Genomic DNA, 25,670 nt, shown 5'->3' on the forward strand with positions numbered 1-25,670 from the left:
GTGGCTTTTCAGCTGTGAGCTTTTTACAATGGTTCGTTGGTGAATGTCCCCATTCCTCCAGGCTAGAGCTTGGCATGGTCTATGGAGAGGTGAGAAGGAGCAGGCCAAAATAAAGAGATTGATCATGGTAATCTTGGTGTGTTTGGAGCACGCTGATGAGAAGTGAGGCACGTTTTGGGAATGCTGAAGCTATGGGGCCGAAAGGCCAGGCATGTCGCACAGTCAGTAAGGCTCATGCAGGTATTAGGTTGAGCGGAGCAGTATGATTCAGCAGGGTGCAGATTTTGGCCAGATAGATGCCGGTGAGAATCCCCGCCTCATTCGTTAAAACCTGAAAACCCAGATTTGGCTTAGCTACTCGGCACTCACTGCTATCTCCCTGATGGGAACCGGGAGCTGTGCTCTGCTTTGGAAAGGGCTTAGAGAGGGTAGAAGGGTCAGCTGGTCCTGCTGCCCACATAGAAGATTTTAAATATTAAAACAGGGAAGTGCAGTTGAAAGTCTGCTTCTGCTCTGGAAGTGGGGTGGGAGTAGGGCAGGAGGAAATATTGTGCATTAATACGTCTCCAGATCTGGTCTCTGCTTGAACGATTAATCAGCTATGCAGCAGAAAGGCTGTCATGTGAAAGCTAGATCAGTATCATTAAATTCTAATATTTGGATAGTATTACACTATTGAAGAAAAAGAGGGGGCATAGGGAACAGTTAGTGTGGGATCCAGTGAATCTTTTGGCATAGACAGATTTTCTGCCGCTGTGTACAGTTCTGTCTCCTTGATGTGACTTAGGCTCTTCGTTTGAGAAGGCGCTCACTGCACCTTGTGCCTGCTTCCCCGCTCTGAATACACAGCTATTTCCCTCGTTCATGGGACTGTGGTGTAACTAGGTATTTCTAAAGTGCTTTGAGATCTTATGCAAAAAACTTACTGCAGGAACTGCAGGTACTGCTTACAGATTTCCTACTGTCGGCCCTGAAATCTTGCTGATATCCCTGGGGGCTGGGGAAGGTCTTTACCTGGGAAGGATGGGGCATGTGCGTGCTTGCCAGGGTTGCCTCCAGCCGAAGGAAGAGACCAAGCCCTCCTCCTCCATACCATTCTGCCCAGATTTTACCTTGAGCTCTCTTGCTTCATGCAACCTATTAAAAAAAAAAAAATTAAATCATTATTTTGCATTAATTCCTTTATAGCTGGGGGTGATGCACTGAGCGGTCATAGGGACCGTGGTTAAGCCAGCCTGGCCAGTGCCTGCCTGCCATGTGTGTGCGTCTGTGTGTGTCTTCCCTTAGGGACCACGAGGATTCCCCACAGCTCTCCGCGCAGTAGATGGTCAAATTGCATCTTTGCCATGTGATGGACACCGTGATTTATGAGCTATGGCTTGCAGCGCCGGCTCCCTTCGCAAATGCCGCTGGAGGTGGCAGGAGGCGTGGGGCGAGGTTTGGACCCAGCTGTTCCTGGAGCAGCTGGGAGTGGGGCCAGCCCTTGCCGGTGAGCAGCTCGCGTTGGCCGATGCGGTCTCATCACAGGCACCTCCAGCCATAAATAACTGCCAGGTTGGTATTAGAAGACGGGTTTTGCTGAGATAGGCGGCGATCAGGAGGAGGTTTCAGGTTTAAAGCTGTACAAGTAAGCCCAAGTGACAAATGTGGGGTTTTTTTGTGGGTTGGTATGAAATGCCAGGACATACAGAGCAGAGGTCTTCGTTTTAAGGCAAGGGTTTTCTTTGCAGCTGTACCGGGTATTACTCACCCGTCTGCTCTCCTGCGTGAGTCAGCTCAAAGAGCTGCCATCATAAGACTGAACTGGAAACCGGTATTTCAGCACCCTCCTTGCTCAAGGGCCATCACTGTGCCACTGAGAGAGGCCACAACAGCATGTGAACAGACCCACATAACAGCAAGCAGGAGTGGGGACTTGCACCTGCTAGCGGGGGCTGCTGGATCTCACGCCTCAGGGTGCAAACGAACCAGGATCCATCTCTGCTGCGTCCTCCCAGCTGCCTGCCTGCCATTTCCTGCACATTTCCCACGGTCTCCGGCTACTGGAGCAAAAGGTATCAGCTTGGACTCCATTTGCGAGCTCGGTTCTGCAAATCCCATCTTTCTAAACCTTTCCTTTTTCTTGCTCAAGTTCAGTTTCTCATCCTCCTCCATGTACTTTGCTCCCTAAGGGCTGGGCTCTGGCTGGGACATAGTCGTTCTCCACACGGCATGGATCGGCTGCAGTAATATTCTGTGGTTTGGCGTGTCTGTCTGGGATCTGGGGGCAGTGGGGGAGTTCAGCCCTGCAGCCTCCTCCCGTTGTCCAAGCGTGTGGCTCCGCAGGGCTTGGTGGGCTCCTCAGGGGGCTTTGACACACGTGTGGGCAGAGGTGGCAGTGGAAAAGCCAGGGAGGGACCGTTTCAGTGCCGAAGCTGGTCAATAATTTGGCGCGTGTGCTCCACGATAGTCACGAAGGTGCTTAATACAAATTGCATTGTCAGCCCCAAGTTCTTCCACCTTCACAGGCATCCACCCTGGTCCCTCCTCGGCTCAAGCGTGTGCTGTGGGTCCTGCTGCTCTGAACTCAGTGCCCCAAACTAGCAGATGAAATGACCTTGACATTTGTGTCCCCCCCCTTCCTGTGCCTGCAGTGAGAGCTGCCGCTGCCCCAGCCCCGCGGTGAGGGGATGATAAATCCGGTGGCTGACACTGAATTCATCTCTCCGGGAGAGGGAGGTGGATGAAATATTTGCTGCATACGCGTAGCACATGGCAGTGATGGAGAAAACATTTTAAAGCTGTCACGGGGCGCCCCAAGCCAAACGAATGGCATCCAGGTCCATACATTGAAGTTTGCGACCTCCTGAAGGACAAGGCAGGCGGCTGCCCGGGGGGGCTGTGCTCTCCCTTGCCTTGTGCCACTGTGCGGGGAGCCAGACGCAGCGTTTGAGCTGGGGTGGTGCCCGGGCTTGTCAGTCCTGTGCTCTGGGTCCCTGGGGGACAGCAGGGAAGCAGGGCCAGGGTGGGCAGGACACGTCGTGCTTTCCCCTTTGGGACCCAGCCAGCTCCCTGGGGAGCTGGAGCAGCTCCGAGCAGAGCTTGGCGTCGCAGTGGTGTTTTCTCCGGAGGGGCTGGGGCTGGCCGGTGAAGCCCCCCCGGGGTGACCGGGGTGCTGACTGCCTCGTGGGCAGTGTGGCCGGAGTCATCCTTGCACAACCCCGCTGTGGAGCCGGCAGATCTCATGCCAAACCCATGCTCCTGCCCGGGGTTCCTGGGGGAAACGCAGCTTTCACAACCGCCGTGCCCCACGTGGGTGGTTGGAAGTCCCCTTTGCTCTTCCCAGAAGGATGGGGTTTGCCTTGACATCCTTCTAAGATGTCCCAAATGGGGTGGGGGGTGCTGTGTGTCCCCCCCATCCTTCCCAGGTACCATTGCTTTTTGCTAGGTGCACTCAAAGCGCTCGGGAGAGCCTGTGGAAGAAAAGATGTGGGGTTAGGGCAGAAATAACTGGAAGGCCCTGTAGTAGACAAGGAGGGGAAATGACTGACATCCCTCCCGGGTACGAAATCGCTGGTCCCAGAGCACACAGCAGCCGCAGGTTCCCCGGGGGACGCCCCGGCCGGACAGCCCTGAGGAGAAGGAGCAGGACTGTCCCTGATCTCATTTTGAAACCGCTTTCCTCTCCTCCGCGCTGTGCTTTTACTGTACGCCTTGCCAAACTCCGGCAGGCGCAGCCTGGTTTTGCAGAGTCATTGGACCCTGTGTTTAAAAGGAGAAGTGAGGGAGGGACATGTTGAAATCAATTTTTTGACTATTTGCCTGTTTCCAGCTGAGAGATTGAGATAAGGGTGAGGGCAGGCTGCGGCTCCGGGATTATCAAACCAAGAGGTAGGGAGATAAACTGCTGTTAATGCTTGTGGAGGGTCCTTTCATACCAGGTTTTCCTTTCAAGGGAAGATACCCTTTAAAGAGGGCAATGATGCCTGTTCTTTGGAGATCTGTTCTCTCGGCAGCACCTATAACCCCATGCACGAGAGAACTGTGGACTTTATTTATACCGGGGGCAGCCTGTAAGCCCACAGGAGCATAGCCCTATAGCCTGTGAGGAAAAGGGTTTTCCTTTCGGGTGAGTTGTTCTTAAAAGGAATGGAGGGGTTCACTCGATATTGTGTTCACTCTATATTGTGCATATACATGGTACGTGCCCCTGGGTAGTTATTTTAGGGAGCAGATTGATGTCATGGGGAGGGAGGTCTGTTTTGGGGAATGCTGACCCACTCCCTTTGGAAAACAAAGTCCTTTTACAGTGCTCCTGACCTGGGATGTCTGGGATGTTTTGCAAGGTCCTGGCTAGTTGTCCTGCAGGTTTGGGGCACGGAGTTTATTGGGATTGTGTCTACTAACCAGAAATCTGTGCTACTTCTGGAGCTCCTTTTATAGGGCTTTTCTTGTTGTTTCCTGGACAGGGAGTAATTCGAGGTGCAAATACGATGAGATATGTGAACTCAGTGATTTTTTTCACCAGTATTTTGTGGAGCAGGTGGCTGCTGGTAAAACCCAGGGGGAAAAAAGGACGTTTGCCGCTCTTGAAACATGATCACTGAATAACTCTCCCTTTGCACACACAGAGGCTCAGAACCATGCGAGCCCTGCACAGAGACCTTCCGTAAGGACCACGCTGGCCGGTGACGGGGATGTGTGCTGCCCACCCTGCTGGGCTCTGCCTGAGCGTTTCCAGCCGGCGTTGCAAACCAGCCCCGAGCAATGCAGTGAGCAGCTGGGGAACTTTCGGGGAAAGTGCTTTTTAACAGACACTTCCACACTGAAACTGAAGTTTTCTTCTCTAAAACCTGCAAAACCCCAGAACAGGCACCGGCTCCTGGCTGGAGGATGATTGCCTGATGCTTAGCGATATTTATGATTGCGTTGGATTTTATTTCTTCAGTGTTACAAGGAGAAGGGAGGTGGATTTGAAGATTAAGTAAACTCTTACCAGCTGTTCTCTCTGTGCTGGTTGAGGTAAGAGACATTTCTTTGACCTCTGTTATTTTTTGTTGGCAAGAAGCAGCAAAAGGTGTGAGCAGCCTGGGGATGTTGTGTCCGCGTCCTGCCTTTATCTCTGTGGTTGCTCTTTGCTAGGCCAGATTTTGCTTTTGCAATCAAAGCTAAAAGCAAAGACGAGAGCAATAATTTTCAAACGCCATAGCGCACTTTACAGCTCTACTTCCCGCTGACAACATTTTGCAATGGAGGCCAGCGCTAATGTCCCAGATCAATAAGCAGCATTTGTGTGTGTCAAGGGAGAGGGATGCAGAATAGAAATCAACCCCTCTGCAGTGTCCCCCTCCATCAGCAAGGGAGGAGATGCTTTTAAATTGTTTGCCCAAGGTGAAACAAATGCTAGGCTGGATAAAGGCAGGGCTGAGGCTGGCAGGGCTGGGCAAGCACCTCCGAGCATCTCTGCCAGCAAAGGGGACGGGCACCCTCACCGGGCGCGGGGTGAGGAGGCGGCTCCACCGCCGAACTGGGGAGCGCAGAGGAAGTGATGCTGAAGCCCAGTTCCTTGGGGCTACTGTGCCGGTGCCTGGGGACAGTTACAAAAGAGCCCTCCTGACATGGGAGAGAGCAGAACTGTAACGAGCAGCTTTTTTCAGACCTCAGGGGATGAGGCTGAACGATCGCTGTGAGAGCAGGGATGGATTTCAGCTTTTTGGTGTCTCACTGTATCTCTGGATTTTTATGCCATAGATTAGCTTGGCATCCCGCTGCCTCTGACAACTTGCTGTGCATGTGCTGGGCAGCCCCTCACAAGCCCCGGTCCCATGCTGGCTGCCCCGGATAAAGAAAACCTGATCCCCACATCGACCCGCTGCTGCTGCCAGCAGCCCTTTTTCCATCTCCTGGTCCCCCAACTTCAGGGATCCCCTTTTGCCAGTATGACCTGCTCTTACAGGGTTTCAGGGCAAAGGGAAGGTATGTCTCTCCTAAAGCAGCTAAAATAGTGCAACCTGCCTTAATTAAAGGACCAGATGATTGCAAGGATGAAAGGGACTGGCTGGCTGCCCCCCTCGTCCTCTCACACGGATGCTCCTGCAGCCCTGGTTGGAGCGCGCGTGCTGCAGGGTACCTCCACACGGGTACCTCCACGCTATTGGAGTCATCTCTTTGCAATGCCTCGTACGATAGTTAAGGGGACAAACTTTCCAGTGCAGTTTCCATGGTCGTGGTTTCCTGTTTGGATTAAGCAGAAATCCCTGACAGGCTTGCACAGCACCACTGAACCCGACGCGGAGCCTCTGCCCCCTGCGCTGCAGCTGAAGCATCTTGCTTACAGCTTCCAGGAGCGTCTGGGGGCCAGAAATAGGAAGGCTGGAAAGACAAAAACTCGCCTTGATGGAGAGTGTAATGTCAGCCATGGTCACCGCCCGGCTTTGCAGAGCCCGTGGGTGCTCAGCAGTAGCAGTGGTGACATGCAAGCCTTGAGTGCAGGCTGATGTCCTGCCCTGGGCTGTGGGTCTGTCCACTGAGCAGCAAATGCTTGCGCAGCTCAACAGCCCCTCCGAACCTGAGCCCAAGGCTGCTCTTAGCTGCGTGTGTAAGTAAAACATCCAGGAGCAAACCAGCTCTTCCCTTGGTCATCTCCTGGGCTGCAGCTTCCCCCATTTGCCATCAGTGCAGGCGTTTCGATAGCGATCTTCGAGGGGCGGGCGCTGCTGCCGATCTGTGATAGACAACTGCCTTGCGAGTTGCAATCAGATAAAGTGTTTACAAGAATGAAAGCTGACAGTAAAGCACAAGTTTTTAACTCCCATTTCCTGCTGCTTTTTTACTCAGTAACCAGCTCTGCCTGGACAGTTCAGGAAAAAGGCCACGTGCCCTTTCCTGGTGCCATCGCCGGCACATGCACTAACTGCATCAGTTCTCGGCCCAACCTTGTTCAACGCGCCCGGGTGCCTCAGGGATTTCCCACCCTGCAGCTTTTGCACCGGGTTTCAAATCCCCTCCATCCCCCGAGGCTGAAGATGACTTCTGCTTTCTGTGGGGTCCCCGCCTGCGCTCGTGGGGCAGGATGGGTCCCAAATACACATGCTGGAGCCCAGATTCTCCACAATGCTCCTGCCCATCCTCCCCGCCAACCCCTTTCCCTGTTGGGCTTTGCCTTCTCAGGACTATTTCTGTCCACTTATTCCCAATTCCTTGCTCATAAATAATAGCAGGGACTGGACGTGACACCCTTCTTTTGCTCCCATCCCGTCTGCACCATGAGGTCCCCGTCACCAAGGGGTTGCCTGTGCAGGACGGCGTGGTGGGAAATGGGGCCAGGACGCCTGTGTCCCCGTGCTGCTCTCAAAGGAGGCCTGCGCACATTTCCGCTTGTTAAAATGGCCATGGCGAGATAAGGTCTGTGGTTTCCTCCGAGCATGCGAGCGAGGGGGAGAGGCGGCAGCGGCAGGCAGAGCTGCGGCCGCTCCCCTGCGCGGCGCTGAGCCTCCCCCCAAGATGGATGCTGCCGACAAGAACCCCGCGGGGACCCTCCCCGGGGAGGAGAGCCCCGAGGTAGGTGGCTGTGACCCCAGGGGGCTGGGGAGCATGTTTGGGGCTGGGATCTGTGTTTGGGGTGTGACGGCCCCAGGGAGGAGGTCAGGGTGGCTCTGCCCAGGGGACCCCGGGGTGCAGAGCTGGGTGCTGAGGCTGTAAAAGGGGAATGAGAGAAAAGGGACCAAGTCTGTGTCCTGGCTGGGATGCTTTGCAAGGGTGAGCAAGGAGTGGGGGTGGGGATGTGGGGCTACCATACCCGTGCAAACGTGCACCCGAGCGCTGTGTGCGGGGTCAGCTGCAGCTCTCTGCTGGCACTGAGGGTCCCTTCTTAGCTCAGCTACAGCTTCCCAGTGCCCCCCAGCCCCTCTGGGCTCCCTGCTGCCGGGAGATCCCCCAAAGCCCTGCTCTTGGCCAACCCAACCGGCTTCCTCTGCAGTGGCCGGACAGACGGCATCCCTGCGGCCACCCCCATGGAGATGGGACCTGCAGCTCTGCACGCCTCTGCCCGGTGTTGCTGGGAGCGTGTGGGCACAATCCTCCATGCAGGACCCGGGGATGATCTGTCCTGGTGGTTTCCCCCCCCCAGGGACTTGTCCTCCTTCCTAAGTGTCACCATCTGCAGCCAAGCTGGCCTCCCACACTGGTGACACTGCCGCAGCTAACGGGGGGCGGGGGGTGTCGGCTGCTGGTGGCTGTATGTGGACCTGGATTTAAGCACCGCTCCTGGATTTGAGCTGGGCTCTTGGTGTGGGGATTAGCAGAAGTAAACACATCCTGGTGGCTCAGCTCAGCTTTAGCTTAACCAGTCCTGTGCACATACGGGCGAGCACAAAGCAGATCCCGCAGCAGCCGTCCCCGATGGCAGAAGGGAGCGACAGAGAGCTGCCCCCCAAATCAACAGCAATTCCTCCCTCTGCCCTCTCGTGCTACTCCACTGCTGGGCCAGCAGCAGACGCTTGTGCCTTGCTGATAAGTAACAGCAGCAGGGAAATAAATTCCTTTTTCTCTCCCCGCTGCACTTGCGACCCTGCTATGGGGCAGCGCTGCCCATGGGGGTGCTGAAAGATTTGGGACAGGGCCGTGCCCACTGTGCCCTGGTGCTGGCAGGACGGTGCCGGGAGCGGCGGAAAGTGGACAGGCCCCTGGGCAGGAGCAGGCAGGAGCAGGCAGGGACCCTCCTGGGTGCAACGGGTCCCCCTTTCACAGGGGCTGCTGAGCCACCGCAGCCCCTGGCACCGAGCGGCCGTTAAAAGAAGGGACATGGAGGCAGATGGGAGAGAAGCAGCTCAAGGGTTAAAGTCGCCAGGGGTGGAAGAGTTGAATTTAGTCCAGATGGCCAGGGGATTATGCCAGCCCTAGATTTGCCATAAGCAAATGTTAATGTTCCAGCTCAGGGTTGGTTTGGTTTTTTTCTATTAGGGGGATCCTAAGGTCATTTTGGGGCCGGGGCTGACCCACAGGTACGGCTCGTCTGTCCATCTGTCCCTGCCAGCCCTGGCTGAGCGGGGTGCTGGGGGCGTGCTCGGTGTACGCCCCTCAGCACAGAAAGGGCCAAACTTGTTTCAAAAATTTCCATTATATTTTTTGGCTTCGCCCCCTTGCACTCCCAGAGGCTCCAGCACCGGGAGCTGTAACGGATGGCACAGGGGCACCAGTCCCCCTCCCTCTGCCTGCGTCATCTGGCTCGTGGCGGTGGCAAAGTCACCGTCACCTGGCCAGGCTCCGCAGCAGGAACGAGTTGCTCAGCCATGGTGGTGGCCAAATCCGGACCGTGCTTAGAAAAGCAGATGCAGGACAGGCTCAGGCTCGGTGTCAGGGAAGGAACAGGGGGTAAGGACAGGCTGACGGCTGGGGTTTGCCAGGGAAAAGGGTATTTTTGGCAGAGGTCATTTGATCTTCTGGCTGGACCCATGCAGAGCTGGGACGAGTGGGAGGTGACATTTGAGGCAGGGGACGATGAGGACTGCGTGGGCAGCAGGACCCCACGGCCAGCCCCGGGGCTGAGCACCACTGGAGCCGGGCTGTGCCTTGTCACGTGGCACCGTTCTAATTTAACTGCCTTTTGGAAAGTAAATGCTATTGCTGATCATCCTTCACGTGGGGAATGGGCCTTCAGCTCAACAGCAAGCAATGCACCGTCGCAGCAGCGCTCGTCTTTCTTTCTGGCAAGGGGACTCAAGTCACGAATCCCGATGGCTTTTTGGTGTCTCCTTGCCCATAGCTGCCTTGCCCAGCCTGCAGCTCCTCGCTGTGCTCTGGCCACCTGCCCTCTCCCTTGGCTGGTTTGCTCTCCAGCCTGGTCCTGCTGGGCCTGGCCGGGCCAGTGAGCAGTGCTGTGGGGCGAAGGCAGGTGGCTGGCTTTTAAAGCCTCCTACGGGTCACCCCAAATTGCTGTTGCCATCCTTGCTACCCCCTCCTCAATTAACAGGGCTTGGGGGTGAAGCCCCTGTGCTGCCCCACCGGTGGGTGATGGAGGAAGTGGTCCCTCAGCCATGGGGTGCCTGCAGGGTGTCACAGCATCCTTTGGGGCATCCCACCCCACCGGGCTGTGGAGATGCCACCCCGTCCCAGCTGGCCTGCCCTGCCCAGTTGCAGTTTCCTCCTAAAACCACCCTCTACCACAAGACCTGACGGGAAACCTCTCTGCTTCTCTTCCTTCTCTAGATGGATCTGTCCCACCGGTTCTCCAAGAGAGAGGTACGAGCGTGGCCCCACCACAGTCTCCCTTGGTGGCACTGGAGGGGGTGGCAGCACTGCTGGGGCTTGGGGACATGGCTCAGCTCCTGAAGATGCTCCCCAGGGACAGCCATGGTGGCCGGGCAGGGCTGGATGCTGGGAGGGGTCTGGCAGGGACCGGCGGGGAGCTCGGGGAGCTGGGTGGGGGGAACACCCCGCTAATCCTGGGGGATGCACGGAGCAAGTCCCTGCTGGCCTGGCCCCGTGCGAGGTGTCGGCGCTCCCCCGGCAGCTGGCCCTGCTCTACGAGGAGGTCCTCTACACCATCCTGTACCGCCTGGGCAAGCCTGAGCAGCACCATGTCGCAGACACCCAAGAGCTCTACGCCTACGTGCAAAAGGTGGGTCCCCACCTCCCCAGTGGGGTCCCCAAAATCTGTCTCCTGACATGTCCACCCTCCCAGCTAAAGGAGATGGGGGGCACTTGGAGGGAGCTTTTAACGGGCACCCTAAAAGACGTAGCAGTAGTGTCTAGCTGGAGGGCTGGGACAGCTTGCGGCTGGGAAGTATTAGCCTTAGGGAGAAATATTTATCTTAGGCTCAGGATGGTGGGAAGAAGGCTCTTCCTCAAGAGCTTTCAGCTGGTCCCCAGCCCTTCTGCTGGGCTCTTTGCTCCTCTCCTCTCCCGCTGAGCTGCAGCTGGCTCCCGGGGAGCGGAGGGAAGCCCCTGGCTGCTCTCCAGCCACTGTTAACAGGGCAGCATCCGTTACTGGCCCTAATATCTACAACAGGCTTTCGGCATGGATGCGGAGGAGCACAGCGTCATCATGCAGCAGGTCAAGGAACTGGAGGTATGCGGCGAGATGGCGTCTCCCCAGTATGCTGCAGCCAGGGGGGTCCCCGCATGGGGGTGGTGCTGGGCGGCTGTGGTGCCTCCCGGCCCCCGTGTTCAGGCTTTGGGTTACGGGATGCCCCGGGCTGTGCTGGGGGAGTTGCTCAGGAGCTGTTTGCTGGCATGAGCAGCAGTCAACGATGCAATCCTTCTCGAGCCCCATCTTTCCTCATGGGGTTGGTGACCCCACATTAAGCTTTTTTTTTTTTTTTTCTTTTCTTCCAGAGCCCAATTTTTTGCCTGAAAGCAACTGTGAAGGAAGCCAAGGGGATTTTGGGCAAAGACGTCAGCGGTAAGTGGGGACGGCTGAGTGTCCCATCAGAAAAGGGACAGCCGCTTCTCCCGATGGGGACTTCCACATCTCTGCCCTCGCAGGGTTCAGCGACCCATACTGCCTGCTGGGCATTGATGCCAAGAGCCAGGAACTGGCCCACCCTGACCACAAGAAGCGGATGAAGGCTGTGGTCAAAGACCTCATCCCTGACGACCAGATCCATCGCACACAAGTCATAAGCCAGACCCTCAGCCCAGTGTGGGACGAGACATTTATCCTGTAATCTGCCACCCCTTGGCTTTGCTCACTGGGGGGCTGGAAGGGGTGCCCAGGGCTCTTGGGGGTGGATGCAGGGGGGTTCACGCTCGCCCCAACCAGGATCTGGGGCTCTGCTGGGGCAATGCCCACTGGGGCTCGCCAGGCTTCTGATCTGACCCGTGCAGCAGGTCCAGGGAGGTGAAAAACAAAAGCGTGGCAAAAATCCCTCTCTCGGGGCTCTCCCGCCACTTCCCCAGGCTGCCCGGGGTGGTTTAGGGTCTGACCCAGGGAGGAGCCTCCTGCCTGTAATCCCCAGTTGTCCTGCCTGCTTGCTGCCGGTCCCTCGGAAGCTGCTCGACTAACAGCATCCTCCTGCTGGTGTCTTGCAGGGAGTTTGAAGACATGGAGACGGCCAGCTTCCACCTGGACATGTGGTGAGTGGCAGCACTCCCCAGCCAGCGACCCCGACCCCCAGCCCTGAGCGGGGTCCTGCCTCCTGGGGAGGGTCACTGGGGTGGTCCTTCGACCTGCATGCTTTAACAAGCCCCAGAAACCAGCTGGGGATGCCTTTCCCCATCACTTTCTGCTGTGTGGTGCACAGTGCAGGATGTGACCAGAGTGAGCAGAGAGACCCCAGCCTGGCTTTGCCCAGGCTGGGCTGATCCTGAGCCCCGATTTTATTTATGGCAAGAAGCCCTTTGCTTGCATATTTTGGCTGGACAGCCAGTTTTGGGGGTGGCCTCAGTCCAGACATTCTTGCCCCAGCACCTTCCCTTCTCCACTGTCATTGCGGCTCCTTGAACTGTTTCGCAATTGCCTGAATGCCCTCCTTTCCCCCACGGTGGGTTTCGCTGCCCACCCTCACAGGGACTCGGACACGGTGGAGTCCGTGCGGCACAAGCTGGGGGAGCTGACAGACCTCCACGGCCTCAAACGGTTGGTGCTGGCCTGGTCCTAATGGCTGCCGAGGAAAGAGGGTTTGGAAAGTGCTTATTTGCCTGCTGGATTTTAAAAATTGCCTTTGGAAGGAGGGAGGGAGGCCGGCAGGTCTGTGGCACCCTTCTTCGCCCTGACTGCGGCTGGGTCACGGCTGCAGGAAACCTTTTCACCCCCTCCTTCGTTCATGACTTTCAGGATCTTTAAAGATGCTCGCAAAGACAAAGGGCAGGACGATTTCCTGGGGAACGTGGTCCTTCGCCTGAAGGTGAGCCCCGTGGTGCATCTTCTCCTCCACGTGACTCCCCAGGTGCCGGTTAAACCTCACGGGGTCCGGGCAGGATCCCAGCCCCGTGGCAGCACTGAGCTCACCCAGGATCCCGGCTCAGAGCCGCAAATTGATGCCAGGTCCCTCAGTTCAGTGGCAGGTGCCCCAGCCACTCCAACACACTCGCTCAGTGTTTATACATCTTTTATTTTTAATCCAATACTAGAGTTGTCCAATACAGCATCTTCCTGCCCCATTAATGCAGTGGGACCTGGTCCCTGAGTGGGATCCTTCCCCTGGGAAGGCTGCCCGGGGCTTCACCCTTGTCTCTGTGTGTGCAGGACCTGCACTGCTGGGACGACCAGTGGTACCAGCTGGAGCCACGGACAGAGACGTACCCCAACCGGGGACAGTGTCACCTGCAGTTCCTGCTGACTCACAAGAAGGTAGGAGGGGATGGGGAAAGGGGTCCCTTTCCATTGCCTTGGCAGGACGGGGCAGTTGCTTGTCCCTTGGGGCCTATCTTGGGGTCACAGATCCCTGCCCCAGGACCAGAAGTGCCAGCACCAGGGTTTGCACGTGCTGGAAACCAGCTTGACCCTCCCCTGAGCGCCATGCCAGCATGGGGGCCTTGCTCCTGGTGCACCTGCACCCTGTGGCTCGGCTTCAAACGAGGCTCTCTGGCCCCACGCTTTTTGGGCTCCTGTGCCCCCACTCTCTGACTGCGTCCCTGCATGATCAGGCAAGTTATTGTTACTGCTTCTACGCCTTGTTTCTTTTCAGAGGGCCACCACGAGCAGCCGAACACAGCCGAGCTACACTGTCCATCGCCACCTCCTGCAGCAGCTGGTGTCCTATGAGATCCTTCAGCACCAGGTACCGAGGGGAAGAAGCAGCCCTCCAGCAGCTGGGCTGGGGTGAGGGCTTCCTTTGGAGCCCATCACGCCTGACACGTTGCTCAGTGTGATGGGGAAGAGGGTCATGATGATTCCTTCCTGTGCCTGGCATTGTTATGGGGCACCCATTCCTCCTGTTGTCCTGCAAACACACCCCACCCCAGTGCCGGTCCCCCTCCTCGCTCAGCCCAGCTTGCTCCAGGACACGCCACCCTCCTCTTGCATCCTCGCAGGCTGGCAGCATCGCCTGGGACGGGGACCTGAGCAGGCACGCCAGCACCGTGCTGTACCTGCATGCCACACAGAAGGATCTCTCCGACTTCCACCAGGTCATGGCGTGAGTACCCCACGCCTGGGGAGCCACGATGTAGCGTCAGGGGGGGTCAAGGGCCCCGACACCTTCCCTGGAGCCGTCTGACCTCAGGTGGTCTCTCCCGTGAGCTCAGTGTGGCCGGTATTGCCCCCTGCCCTGAGCAGCACCAGGAGACCTGGGTCCTGCTCCTGCAATCCCAGAGGTAGCTGTGGGTGGGGGAGCCCCACGCTGGCCCCTGTGTGCCCCCAGCCCCCGGGGGCTCAGCCCAGCCTCTCCCTCCTCCCCAGGCAGTGGCTGGCGTACAGCAAGCTCTACCAGAGCCTTGAGTTCAACAGCAACTGCCTGCTCCACCAGATCACCAGCATCGAGTACCAGTGGGTGCAGGAGCGCCTGAGGCCAGAGCAGGTGAGGGGGCTGCGGCACCACGCGGGGGCAGAGATCAGGGAAACGTGCACCCAAACGTGCACCCCGTGCACCCAACCCCGAGCCTCTCCTCCCAGCTCCCGGGGCTGTTCCCCTCCCTGTGTTCCAGGAAGGGCAGGATCTTGTGGGGTACAGGGGTGCTGGGGCAGCTGGAGGGCATTTCTGGGAAGAACCAGCCACGGGGACCAGAACAACCCACAGGTCAGGGAGCCCCTTTGCCCTGGGGGTTTGTTGCTCCTTTCCATGGAGAAGCTCTTACCCTTTGCACTGACATCCCCCTCCTCCATTGTTGCCATCAAGTCAATCACAACCCCCTGAAAAACTTAAGTATGACCCAATTCCTACTTTTCTCCACCCGTTTTCCCAGGGCATCCCAACACCCTGCTGAGATTCTGGATTTTTCATGCATAGCAATGAGGTTTAAGCGCAAAGCTCGGTTCAGCCCCTCCAGGGAGAAGTAACTCGAGGCATCAGGGGGTTTTCCCATCCCTGGAGCAGGCTAGAAAGGAACAGGAGCCACCAGCTTCCTCCACCATGGTGCCGTGGTCCTGCTGGCATCTCTGTGTGCTGCTGAGGAGGACAGCGTGTGTTTCCTTCTTTCTCCTCAGAAAGCAGAGCTGGCCGAGTCCTTCCAGTCCTTGCTGACTTATGGGGTCTCCCTCGTCCGGAGGTACCGCATCATTTTCCCCCTCACTGTCCCGAGGTCCACAGAGAGGCTCCAGTCCCTGCTCCGGTGAGTTGAGCACTGGTGCCAGCTGCGCATGGGACCGTATGGCTTGGCCACCGTGATGGACAAGCCTCTAAGCTTGTCCCACGTGAGCCCTTTCTGCCCCCTTCTAGGCTGCTGCGACACTTGTCCCTGTCCTGTCCCTCACGCTGGGCTCCCTGTGGGGGAAGTTGTTGGGAGGGCAAGGTCTGTTTGGGTAGGGTCTCTGGGGGGAGAGGCGGTTGTTTCTGATGAGCTGGTGCTGGATTTCACTCAAGGTTCTCACTTTGCAGGGTCCTGGTCCAGATGTGCAAAATGAAAGCTTTCCATGAGCTGTGCACGCTCAGCCCTGACCTCCCCCAGATGGTCTCCACGGCGCTGAAGGTAGTGGGACTGGGGGCCTCACCCTCCCCAGCCCTGGGGAGGTGGGACCCTCCGGCTCTCCCTTCCCATCCATCCCCTGCCCAATGCCCACAGCTCAGCAAAGCCACAGAGACCACCATGGGGGGGAAATACCTGCCTCTCTTCAGCCTGGTGGTCCCAGCCTGTAGTTCCTACCACATGGAGCTGGCTCCTGACCACACCCAGGGGACAGGGAGAGTGAAGGGGGTGACAGAGTGGGCTTTGCTCCTCCTGCTTCCCTGCCATCACACCAGGACTCCTCTCTTGCAGTCAGGCACAACAGAGTGGTTTCACATGAAGAAGCAGCACCTCAAGCCCATGGTGAAGGTCAGTTCCCACCTCTGCCTCTCTATTATAAGAAGCAATTTGCTGGGCTTGGGGCAGGAGGCCCAAGGGGGTGGGAAGAGAAGACTGAGATGAAGCTTCTCCAGTTTTCTGATACAGTCAAGGCATTTGGGTTTCCAGCTTAAAAATACCATGAGCCATGTTACCTGCAGCTGCCAAGGTGCATTGAAGCTTAAGGCCTTGGCACGATGCTCAAGAGAACAGGAGGTGGTCCCCAGCCCAGCCACGCAAGCACAGGGCGACAGTGGATGTTACTGACAACTTCTTGGTGCTCCTGATGTGGATCTAATGACAGATTGCTACCCCACGAGAGCAAATTATAGAAATAAAATAGATTGGAATGGAGCCCAGGTCATCTCAAAATCACTGAGCATCCAAAACAAGCTGTTCCTTCCTTTGCAGAGCATGGAGGAGAATGGCAAAGCTTTGTCCAGACTCCTCCTGGAGGTGATAGAAGATCTCCAGCAGTGCCAGAAAATCTGGAATAAATTCTTCATCAAGTAGGTTTCGGGTCTTGATCCCCCCTCATCCACCTTCCCTGGAGTCAAGAGCAACACGGCACTTTGATGCCTCATTCCTTGGCTCTTGGGCTCCACAGATAGCATCTGTGGTCCCACCTCTGCCTCTTAGAGCTGTACTGCCCTCACCCTTACGGCAAGGGCATGGCCTGGGAGGGTTTGCTGGGCTGGGGCTGGCAGGTTCCTGACTCCCCATTTCTCTCTTGCAGTACCTTGAAGTTGAATCTCTTCTCCATCGCCTACCTGGAGCTGGAGAGCCTGGTGAGCAAGTCTGGGCTGCTCTGCAGTCATGGGACTAAGGCCTAAAGCCAGTCTGAGGTTTTTGGCCACCCTTCAGGTGGCAACTGGTTGTTGCAAGCCTGGAAAGGGAGCAAGCCAGGGAAACTCTTCATCTTTCCCTGCATGCCCATAAAGTGACTATCATCTGCTTACTTGACCCAATGAATGTCTTGAAATTCCACCCAAAAGGAATAGGAGTCCCTGAGCTGACCCTCACCCCGTGGCTTCAGAGATCCTCTAGCAGACCAAGCCTTCCCAGCCGGACCCTCACTAACCACTGTCCCCCCTTCCCCTGCTCACCGCCAGGTCGCAGCACATGTCCAGGAGCAGCTGCACGAGGTGGACAGCAGCATGTCCAAGCCCACGGCCGAGAGCCTTTTCCAGCTCTACATGAACCTGCAGGAGCTCTATCGGATGAAGGACTTCCTCCCAAAGAGGTATCCAAGCCAGAGAGAGGAGAGGGGAAATGCCGAAGTGAGGGAAGGAACAGTTAATTGAGAGGAGCTCCAAATTCTTCTCATTCACCTACATCACTAATTACACACAAGGCAGACCAGGCTGTTAGTGTCTGGTGTCGATGTGAGCATCACCAGAAGGGTTTCAGGCTTGTCTCTGAGTGGGGTTGACGGAGACCTCAACTTCCAGATAAGGGAAGGTTTCTCCTTAGCACAGTGCTACGTGCTGCCTCCACCTTGGGGCAGTTTCTTGTATGTGAGAGCAAGGAGGAGTAATGGCCTGGTGCCATTGCTGTGCAGTTGGAGAAGCTGGTGCCTTCATCCACAGGCTTGGATCTCTGGCTCTGAGCAATTTCCACCAGTGGTTCAAGGAAGCCGTGCCCCAGTGGCTGCAGAAGGCCTACACCATCGCGCTGGAGAGGGCACAGAGAGCTGTCCAGATGGACCAGGTAACCTGGGGAGAACATCTGCCTCCATCCTTTGGGGACGCGCCTTGCCGCTGTGCCTGGCTCACAGCATTGAGATCACCACATAGGTGCCTCTTGCAGCCCAGGAGTGGGCTGGTTCCTCTCCCAAATGCATAACAAAGGACGTGGTCTCCTGGACCAGTTGATCCCAGCCTGGCGCCACACTGCATCCCCGTGCCCCTTCCCTCTCTGCTCTCTGGCAGCCCAAGTTTGCTGATGAGCCTGCATTTGGGCCGTGCTGTGAGCATCCCCTTCGCTTCTGACCTTTAGGAAGAGAGCAGGGAAGACAGCCATGGGGCCACGAGCTCCCTGCCCCACTCTTCAGTGTGGCCCAACAACACTGGGTTAGAGTATGATGGGGCACAGCCCGGTGAGGGGAGCTTGGGACGCTCCATCCATCCTCATCTCCTCCACTCTCCAAAGTGACTGGGTGATGACATCAGGATATATGGAGCTGATGATGGGCCAGAGAGCCCCAAAGTAAAGGAGCAGCTCTCCTGTCTGGGATGGCTCATTTCCACACAAGCTAAGTTGCATTTTCGTTCTCTGCCCTCCCAGTTGACGCCCTTCGGGGAGCACAACAAGCACAGCACGTCCACTGTTGACCTGTCCACCTGCTACGCCCAGATCGTGAAGACCTGGCAGCAGCTCAACTGGCCAGACCCCGAGGAAGCCTTCATGATCATGGTGAAGCTTGTAGAGGTTTGTTTACTGGGCCCTGCTGGCAGATGCCATGCTCACAGGCATCAGCAGATGGAGTTTCCTCTCCTGCTCTTGGAGACATGTCTCCATGAATGGGGCCAGTGTCCCACACCAATGTGGTGGGGTCCCCTGGCCCCGTGGTGGTCCCTGTGCTGCCCAGCTCAGTCCCATTGGCTTCTTCTCTATCCTGCAGGACATGTGCAAAATCGCCCTGATGTACTGCCGGCTCATCAAGGGGAGGGCTGAGGCTCTGTCACTGAACGAGGGTGAAGCAGCCAACAGGGTTGGTACTGGGGCAGGGTCCACTGCTTAGGAAGAGGCAGGATTTGGCTGTGGTTTCTGGGCAAAGAAGGAGATGAGCTGCTGAGCACCCAGCCGACATCCCGGGTCTGGCTTTCATGGGGACCATTTGACCCCCGATAGCCATAAACCTGGAAAATCAGGAGGGAAGCAGTGTGAGCAGGGGGAGCAGGATGGCGATGGAGACGTGGATGGGGATGGGAATAGGGATGGGGATGGGAATAGGGATGAGAATGAGGATGAGGATGGGGATGGGAATGGGAATGGGGATGGGGACAGGGATGATGGGGATGGGGATGAAGATGGGGATGGGGATAGTGATGGGGATGGGACTGGGGATGGGGATGGGGATGGAGCTGGGGATGGGGCCAGTGGGAGGATGCACCAGGGGATGTGGGACACCCTGAAGCAGACCCACCTTCGCCAGCTCTGCATCGTGGTGAACAACATCAAGCAGCTGCGGCTGCTGATCCTAAAGCTGCCGTCACAGCTGGACTGGGCCCAGCTGGAGCAGCGCACAGGGGCGGTCATCGACCGGCAGCAGATCCAGCACACGCTGCACAGCCAGCTCGACAGCACCGTCTCCTGCCTGGACCATGAAGTCCGGGACGTGGTGAAAGCCCTGGCTACCAAGGTGACCACCTGCCACTGCTTTGATCCTCGCCTGGCCCAAAGTGGGGAGAGGTTTCACCCAAGGGGGCCTGGAGCCCATAATGCTCCTGGGATGGAGACAAGGTGGACCCGGGCATGGGGAGGCTGGTGCATGGCAAAGCCCAAGTGCCTTTCTGCATTTCTCCCCGGCAGCTGGAAAAGGGCATCGCCAGACACATCCAGGAGCTCTCATCTTCCAATGACACCCAGGAGCCTGAGGATGTAAGTACCTGGCCCGGCCCTTCCTCGACCATCTTTTTCGGGCAGCTGTGAATAACCCTTGCCTACTTGGTGGAGGCCCCCATCACCCTTCCTCACCTCTCCCTGCCTCATGCCTGGGGCACAGAACACACCAGCGATGGGGCCCAGACCTCCATATGCTTCATTTGATGCCCGTGTCGGCAGCAGGACCAGACCGGGCACAGCCTGCCCACGTCTTTACTGTGGGAGGGAGCCCCTCTGGACCCCCTCTGCCCTGTTGGCTTCAGTCAGCAGTGCTCTGCCCCTCTCCCCACTGTGCCCTGCTGGATGTGGCCCCCCGTGCCCTCCCCAATGCCCCTTTCCTCTTGCTGCAGTCCATCATCCCGCTCATGAAGTTCCTGGAGTCGGAGCTGCAGTATCTCAATGAGCATCTGGTCCAGGAGAACTTCAAAAGGTGACCAGGGCACTGGGGATGCACCAGGGCAGAGGCCAGCAGCGTCACCATCCCTCGGCAGGAGTGTCCCCCCAGCCCCATGGGGCTTGGGGACATCCCGCTTTGGGGATGGCTGCTCAGCCCACCGGGATGAGCCAGGTCCCTCTGGGCCAGTTCCTGCTCACAGCCTTCCTCCCTCGCCCCTGCAGCCTCCTCACTCTCCTCTGGCATCACACCTTGTCCGTGCTGTCGGCAGCTGCGGGGCAGCAGGTCCCTTCGGCCCAGCGCTACAAGAAGCTGCAGTGTGCCCTGAAGGTACCAACAGGGGGAACCAAGGGGGTCCCCGGCAGGGACGGGTGTTTGGTGGCCGGCTAACAGCATCCTTCTCCCCAGAGCCTGGAGCTGTGCTTCCACGCTGAGGGCTGCGGGTTGCAGCTGGAGACCCTCCACACCGCAGCCTTCCTGGTACGGGGTGCTGGGGACATGGGGGTCCCCATGATTCCCTTTGGGTGGTCTCCAGGGAGGGTGTCCCTGGGCTGCAGACCCGTCCGTGTGCTTGACTGTCACCTCTCGTCCTCCCCGCAGTCGCTGGAGACCCACCTGGCCCTCTGCTCTGCCACCAGCCGCAAACTCATCCAGAAATACTTCAGCAACAGGATCCAGCAGCAGGTAGGAGTCAAGATGGTGTCTCCAGCCCCTTCCCACACCCTGCCCTTGCACGCCTGAGGCTGCCCGGCACAGCCTGCCTGTGGAAACTGGGATTTCCCCACCACCCTCCCAGTCCTGGGGCTGTTGGGGCTGGTTTTGCCCCAGCAGTGGGCAGGAGGGGGTTCAATTGCATCCCAGAGGATGCCCATCACCCCCGGTACCCCAAAATCCCCACTCAGCCTCCACCGGACCCCAGGCATCCCCTCCACAAGCATTCCGAAAGGCAGCACCCTTATTCTTGTACCCCACTGCTCAGCTGGACACCAGCTCGGAGAAGTACGGGGCCGTGACGATCAAAGCACTGTACCGCCCTTCGGAGCAGAAACTCCGTGTGGAAGTCCTCAACGCTGTCAACCTCATCCCACTGGACTCCAACGGTGAGTGTGGGTGGGCTGGGGAGCCCCACCGCCCCGGGACCCCCTGTCCTTGGTCCCCAATACGTCCCCGGGTAGGAGAGATGCTGGCAGTGCTTGAAGTAATGGAACTCTGTCTTGATTTGCTTTTGCACTCAGGGAGGTGGATTTGGGGAAGAAGGGGGGGTTATTGCAGTGGTCCAGGGTTGTCTGGTGGGATGTGGCAGGCAGGACCAGGCAGGACGCTGAGCCCACATCCCGCTGCCTTCACTTTGCAGCACAAGCCAGCAGCCAGGGCAGGCAGCTTTTTTCCACTGTGCAAATCACATCTCAGACAGAAAAATATGCTGGGGTGACAAGGGACAGTCTCTCGGGTCGGCTGTCATTTGGGAAGGTCTCCAGGAGAGGCCACTCCTATTGCAGCCACCCGTGGCCGATCCACGTGTGGGCAGGGTTGGGGGGTGAGGGTGCCCTGACCCCCCCAGCCACCCCAGTCTCCAGCCACCCTGGCTGGGCTCGGCCGGCCGTGCCGGGGCAGAAGGGGTGGTGGGAGGGGGCTGATGTCTGCACCCCACCAGGCTCGAGCGACCCCTTCGTCCAGCTCACCCTGGAGCCCCGTCATGAGTTCCCTGAGGTGGTGGCTCGGACCACCCAGTGCAAGAGGAATGAGCTGCACCCCCTCTTCGACGAAGCCTTCGACTTGTACGTAGGGGCTGACCCCCCTCCCCCCCCCCAATCCCTGCAGCCCCCCATGCTTCAACCGAGCCCCTGCTATGGGGCTGCTGCTCCGGAAACTGGGTCCTGCCCTGGGCTTTCACCCCCTGCACCCCAGTGGGGGGCTCAGCCGTGGGGTCCCACAGTGGGAGCTGGGGTAGGGGCTCCCCAAACACCTTGGTCCCGCAGGCTGATGCGGGGCTGTGCCGGGGCCCTGTGCTTTGAAAGGGGTTGGGGTCAGTGCAGTGGGGGACGGGTTGGCTTCCCACGGAGCATCACCCTGGGGAAGCCTGACTTTCAGGATGGAGGAGATGCGATGTGATGGTCCCCTGCATCCCATCCCCCTGCAGCTTGATCCCCCCCGAGAAGTGCCGGCAGGAGGGGGCCTGCCTGCTGCTGACCGTGTTCGACTACGACACGCTGGGGGCCAACGACCTGGAGGGCGAAGCCTTCTTCCCCCTCTGCCACTTGCCCGGCCTCGACACCGATGAGGACCAGGCTGACACGGGACGGGTGCCCCAGACCCGCCTCCCCCTCACCCACCCGAAACCCACCGGTACGTGGTGCCGCAGCCGGGCTGAGCCCCGCTGAGCCCCGCTGCATCAGGAGGGGCTGCGGCAAGCGTCCCCCATCATCCGTCCCCTCCTCTCTGGCAGGAGACGAGATCCTCCAGCTGCTGGAGTCCAGGAAGGGGGACAAAGAGGCTCAGGCCTTCGTTAAGCTCCGCAAGCAACGAGCCAAGCAGTCCAAGGAGACGGAGTGAGGGAGGCGGAGGAAGAGGGTCCCAAAATGAGGGAGTCTGGCCAGTGGGACCCCAGGAGTTTTGCCAGTGCTGGAGCTGGAGCCGTCCACAGGGGCCAGGGGGACAGAGCGGGTCCCTGTGCCCCCCCCCACCTCCCAGCACCCATCTTACCCCCACCTTCAGGTAGCAATGCTCCCGTGAGGCTGGGGAGGGTGGGCACACGGTATTTCAGGGGATTTCTTTGCCTGTCTGGACTAGCAACACTACACAGGGGATGTGAAAGTGTGTGGCTGTCCCTGCCCATCCCCATTAGCTTGTCACTGCCGGTGCTGCATCACCTGGCCGTGTCCCCAACCCTCCTGTCTGCCGCGCTGTGTCAGGGCAATGCAAATGCATCGTCATTTATTTGGGGTGGGGACAATCCGTGGCCAAACCTGCATTGTTGGGGTTGGGTTTTTTTTTTTCCTTCTTTTTTTCTTGTGGATAAGCTTCTTATTTTAAATTAAAAGCAACAAAGCTGATGCGTGGGCTGAGCCTGTCCAGGGGTTGCTTTGGGGCAATGGCCGAGGCTTGGGCGAGGGCTTGCCTGTGCTGAATCGGCCGGGATGTTTTCCTCTGCAGGGAATCAGGTAGTGTTGTTCTGACTTCCGGGCCATTGCAAAATATTACCTACACCGAGGTATAAATCAAACGGCTGCGAAAGCTGCCACCACCCAGTGGTGCTGGAGGCAGGCAGGGCTGAGCACGCAGCACGGCCAGTGCCCGTCAACCTGCTGATAGAGGCGGCAGAGCTGGGTTTTGGCCTGTGAAAGAGCCTGATGAGCTGCACATAAAGCCCAGGTCTGGCTCAGGCATGGCAAAAGGCTTTTAGGATGGGTGATGCGTGGTGGTTTGGTGATGAAAAAAGGGCCCCAGGCAGATATGTGTGTCCTTGAGGCAGAGGGGATGGGAAGCAGGAGCCACCCCTGCCCAGTGTGGCACTGCCAGCTCCAGGCCTGGCACCTCCCTTGGCAGCCGGCTGGGGTTTGTGTTTTTTTGGGTTGTTGGTGCTTTTTTTTCTTTTTTAAAATGTGCGTAGCTCTTGTGCGTGCTTTTGTATTTTACCACCAATCGTATTGACCTCAGGGTGCTTGCTGGAGCTGAAGGAGCCTGGGAACTTGCAGGAGCCTGGGAGCTTGCTGGAGCCTGGGCAGCAATAAAGAGCATCGCTGTCCCGTGAGCCAAACCACACAGCGCTTTGGGCTACCGAAAGCCCAGAAGCAGTGGGCAGGTCACTGGCGTTGCCCCCAGCCTGTGCAGGGACCTGCGTCCCTCTCCTATAGCACATAGGGGACAGTGGTGGGCACACAGGGGACAGTGGTGGGAAGCAGCTCTGCAGGGTGCATTGCACATGGGGTGGCCCAGGCGTACCAGCAAAAATGCCCAGCAGGGCAGGTGGTTGCTAACAATTTGCTGGGTATTTTAGAGCTTGTTTTAGCTGCAATTAGTAGTAGTTATAAATCTGGAGCTCCCTCTGCCCCCACCCTGCAATGGGGTGGCTGTGCTTGAGCTGCAGCAGGCCCCGGGAGCTGCTGCGTCTGGGGGAATTAAAAGCATCACCCTCCTGGGTGCCTGAGCGCCAGCTGCTTTCTCAGTGGGCTGAACAACTGCTGGGTCAATTCAGGTCAAGCCCTTGATGGGGGGGGGTGGGGAAAAAAAAAGAAGCTCCTTTGGTATCTATATGACGTGGTCAGGCTCAACTGAACTCACAGCAGGAGGGATTAAGACGCTGCTCGCTCACAAGGAAGCCACTTGCTGGCTTAAATCACTCATTTCAGTCCCCCCTTGTAGCTCTGCAGAGAAGTAAGATTCCAGAGAAGGGTCCCTGCTTGCGGAGGAGATGCTGTCCCAGGGCATCCTTTCAGCGGGGTTGCTGCTACTGCTCCCAGAGAGGAAACCCCACGCCTGCACGCTGCAGCTCATTTGGTGTTGGCACCTGCTAGCAACTGGCCTCACACTTCATTGCAAGGCTTAGCTATACGGGGCTGCAAGTTTGAACATGGTTTTTTAGCTGTACGTTTAAAAATTGTTGTGCTCTAACTTGCTCTGGGCTGACCATCACCCAGGCTGTCCTTGCTGCAACAGACAGTGTTGAGTCGCCATCCCTGGAGGTATTTAAAGGACGTTTGGATGAGGTACTTAGAGACATGGTGTAGTGGTGGTTTTTGGCAGTGTTAGGTTTATGGTTGGACTCGATGATCTTAAAGGTCTTTTCCAACCTATATGATTCTGTGATTCTGTGATTCTGTGTGTCCCACTGAGCAGGTGGCACGGGCTAACCTCTGTTTTGAGATTGTTTGCACCGTATTATCCACGGTGTTGTAGCTTAATTTCTACTCAGCTCCGGGCAGTTGTGTGGGTCTTTTCCCACCCCAAAAGAAATCATACCCTTTACAGAGAAGGACTAATAAACCTTAAATGACCAGAGTGTAACTAACCCCATGGACCAGGAGGAGAATAGCCTAAACATTAAAAAATATGGATTGAAGCACACAAAACCAGCTCCTAGCAAATGCAAGACTGAGGAGGAAGAAATCCCCATAATCATCATCATGCTGGTAAAGAATCCTGACACAGGCAGATTGCTGCAACACAAAAGGGAAGGGGGCAGGCACTTATGTCTACTGATTTTATGATGTTACTAGTAATCTGTAATATAAATTGGGTGATTCAGATTATTGTTGTGATTGGACTAAGGGTAAGTGGTTGATGCATTTTTAAAGCATTAATTAGACCAAAAATAAAAGGTAGTTCTTGGATCCATATGTAAGGCATATTCTTTTGGTTGCCAATGCATGAAACCATGTATGTAACGATTTAAATGTTCATATTCCCCTCAGCTGCACAGGCACAGGCAGAGCTCACCTCTACCCAGCCTGCCTCTCCTGGGAGATGCTTAGAGATAAGTTCTCGCCCACATCAAGAAAGAAAACACTCTTTGCTCTGTGGTTTTGCCATTTTCAAAGGAGTCTCTGCCCCACCTAACTGCACCGCATCGACTCTCCCCCTCTTCCATTGCACCTTGATCATAAAGGTGAAGGGCAACCCCCCTGAAAAAGGGGCTTGACCCAGAAGGGAGCTCAGGAAGGAATTATTCTTGGTCGTGTGAAAGGGAGAAGGCAAAGTTGGCCACAGAGATTAATTAAATCTGTTATTTTGAGGGTTTCACTGCACAGACTTCTCCACACCTCCCCAGAGC

The 25,670-nt window shown here is 57.2% G+C and overlaps 1 protein-coding gene and 1 long non-coding RNA gene across 8 annotated transcripts in view; one reads left to right on the forward strand and one right to left on the reverse strand.

Annotated features, from left to right (window-relative positions):
- LOC142417916 (uncharacterized) overlaps positions 1-8,149 on the reverse strand; it is a 480,711-nt gene extending 472,562 nt beyond the window's left edge. Inside the window, exon 1 of the long non-coding RNA XR_012778153.1 lies at positions 8,135-8,149. This is a non-coding gene — a long non-coding RNA (uncharacterized LOC142417916). The remainder of the gene's footprint in view (positions 1-8,134) is intronic.
- On the forward strand, positions 1,912-24,106 carry UNC13D (unc-13 homolog D). 7 transcript variants are annotated; one of them, XM_075519085.1, is made up of 32 exons: positions 1,912-2,054; positions 10,186-10,218; positions 10,469-10,597; positions 10,988-11,047; positions 11,314-11,380; positions 11,464-11,641; positions 12,010-12,054; positions 12,488-12,556; positions 12,755-12,824; positions 13,166-13,270; positions 13,608-13,700; positions 13,954-14,057; positions 14,321-14,438; positions 15,065-15,189; positions 15,456-15,546; positions 15,835-15,891; positions 16,312-16,409; positions 16,637-16,688; positions 17,013-17,143; positions 17,490-17,610; positions 18,187-18,330; positions 18,524-18,613; positions 19,058-19,264; positions 19,435-19,503; positions 19,857-19,936; positions 20,125-20,230; positions 20,309-20,380; positions 20,501-20,584; positions 20,880-21,000; positions 21,555-21,678; positions 22,041-22,246; positions 22,347-24,106. In XM_075519085.1, exons 2-32 carry the CDS (start codon positions 10,186-10,188, stop codon positions 22,451-22,453), a joined length of 3,156 nt encoding a protein of 1,051 aa, XP_075375200.1. In that variant the 5' UTR covers positions 1,912-2,054; the 3' UTR covers positions 22,454-24,106. The 7 variants fall into 7 exon arrangements, 6 of the variants coding, with proteins under 6 accessions (XP_075375200.1, XP_075375201.1, XP_075375202.1 ...); XM_075519086.1 differs by having other exon boundaries at positions 10,490-10,597; XM_075519087.1 differs by lacking the exon at positions 1,912-2,054 and adding an exon at positions 3,749-3,870 and having other exon boundaries at positions 10,490-10,597.
- The last annotated feature ends 1,564 nt before the right edge of the window (positions 24,107-25,670 follow it).

The sequence above is a fragment of the Mycteria americana genome, chromosome 16 (genome assembly GCF_035582795.1).
Source record: "Mycteria americana isolate JAX WOST 10 ecotype Jacksonville Zoo and Gardens chromosome 16, USCA_MyAme_1.0, whole genome shotgun sequence".
NCBI classification, from domain to species: Eukaryota; Metazoa; Chordata; class Aves; order Ciconiiformes; family Ciconiidae; genus Mycteria; species Mycteria americana.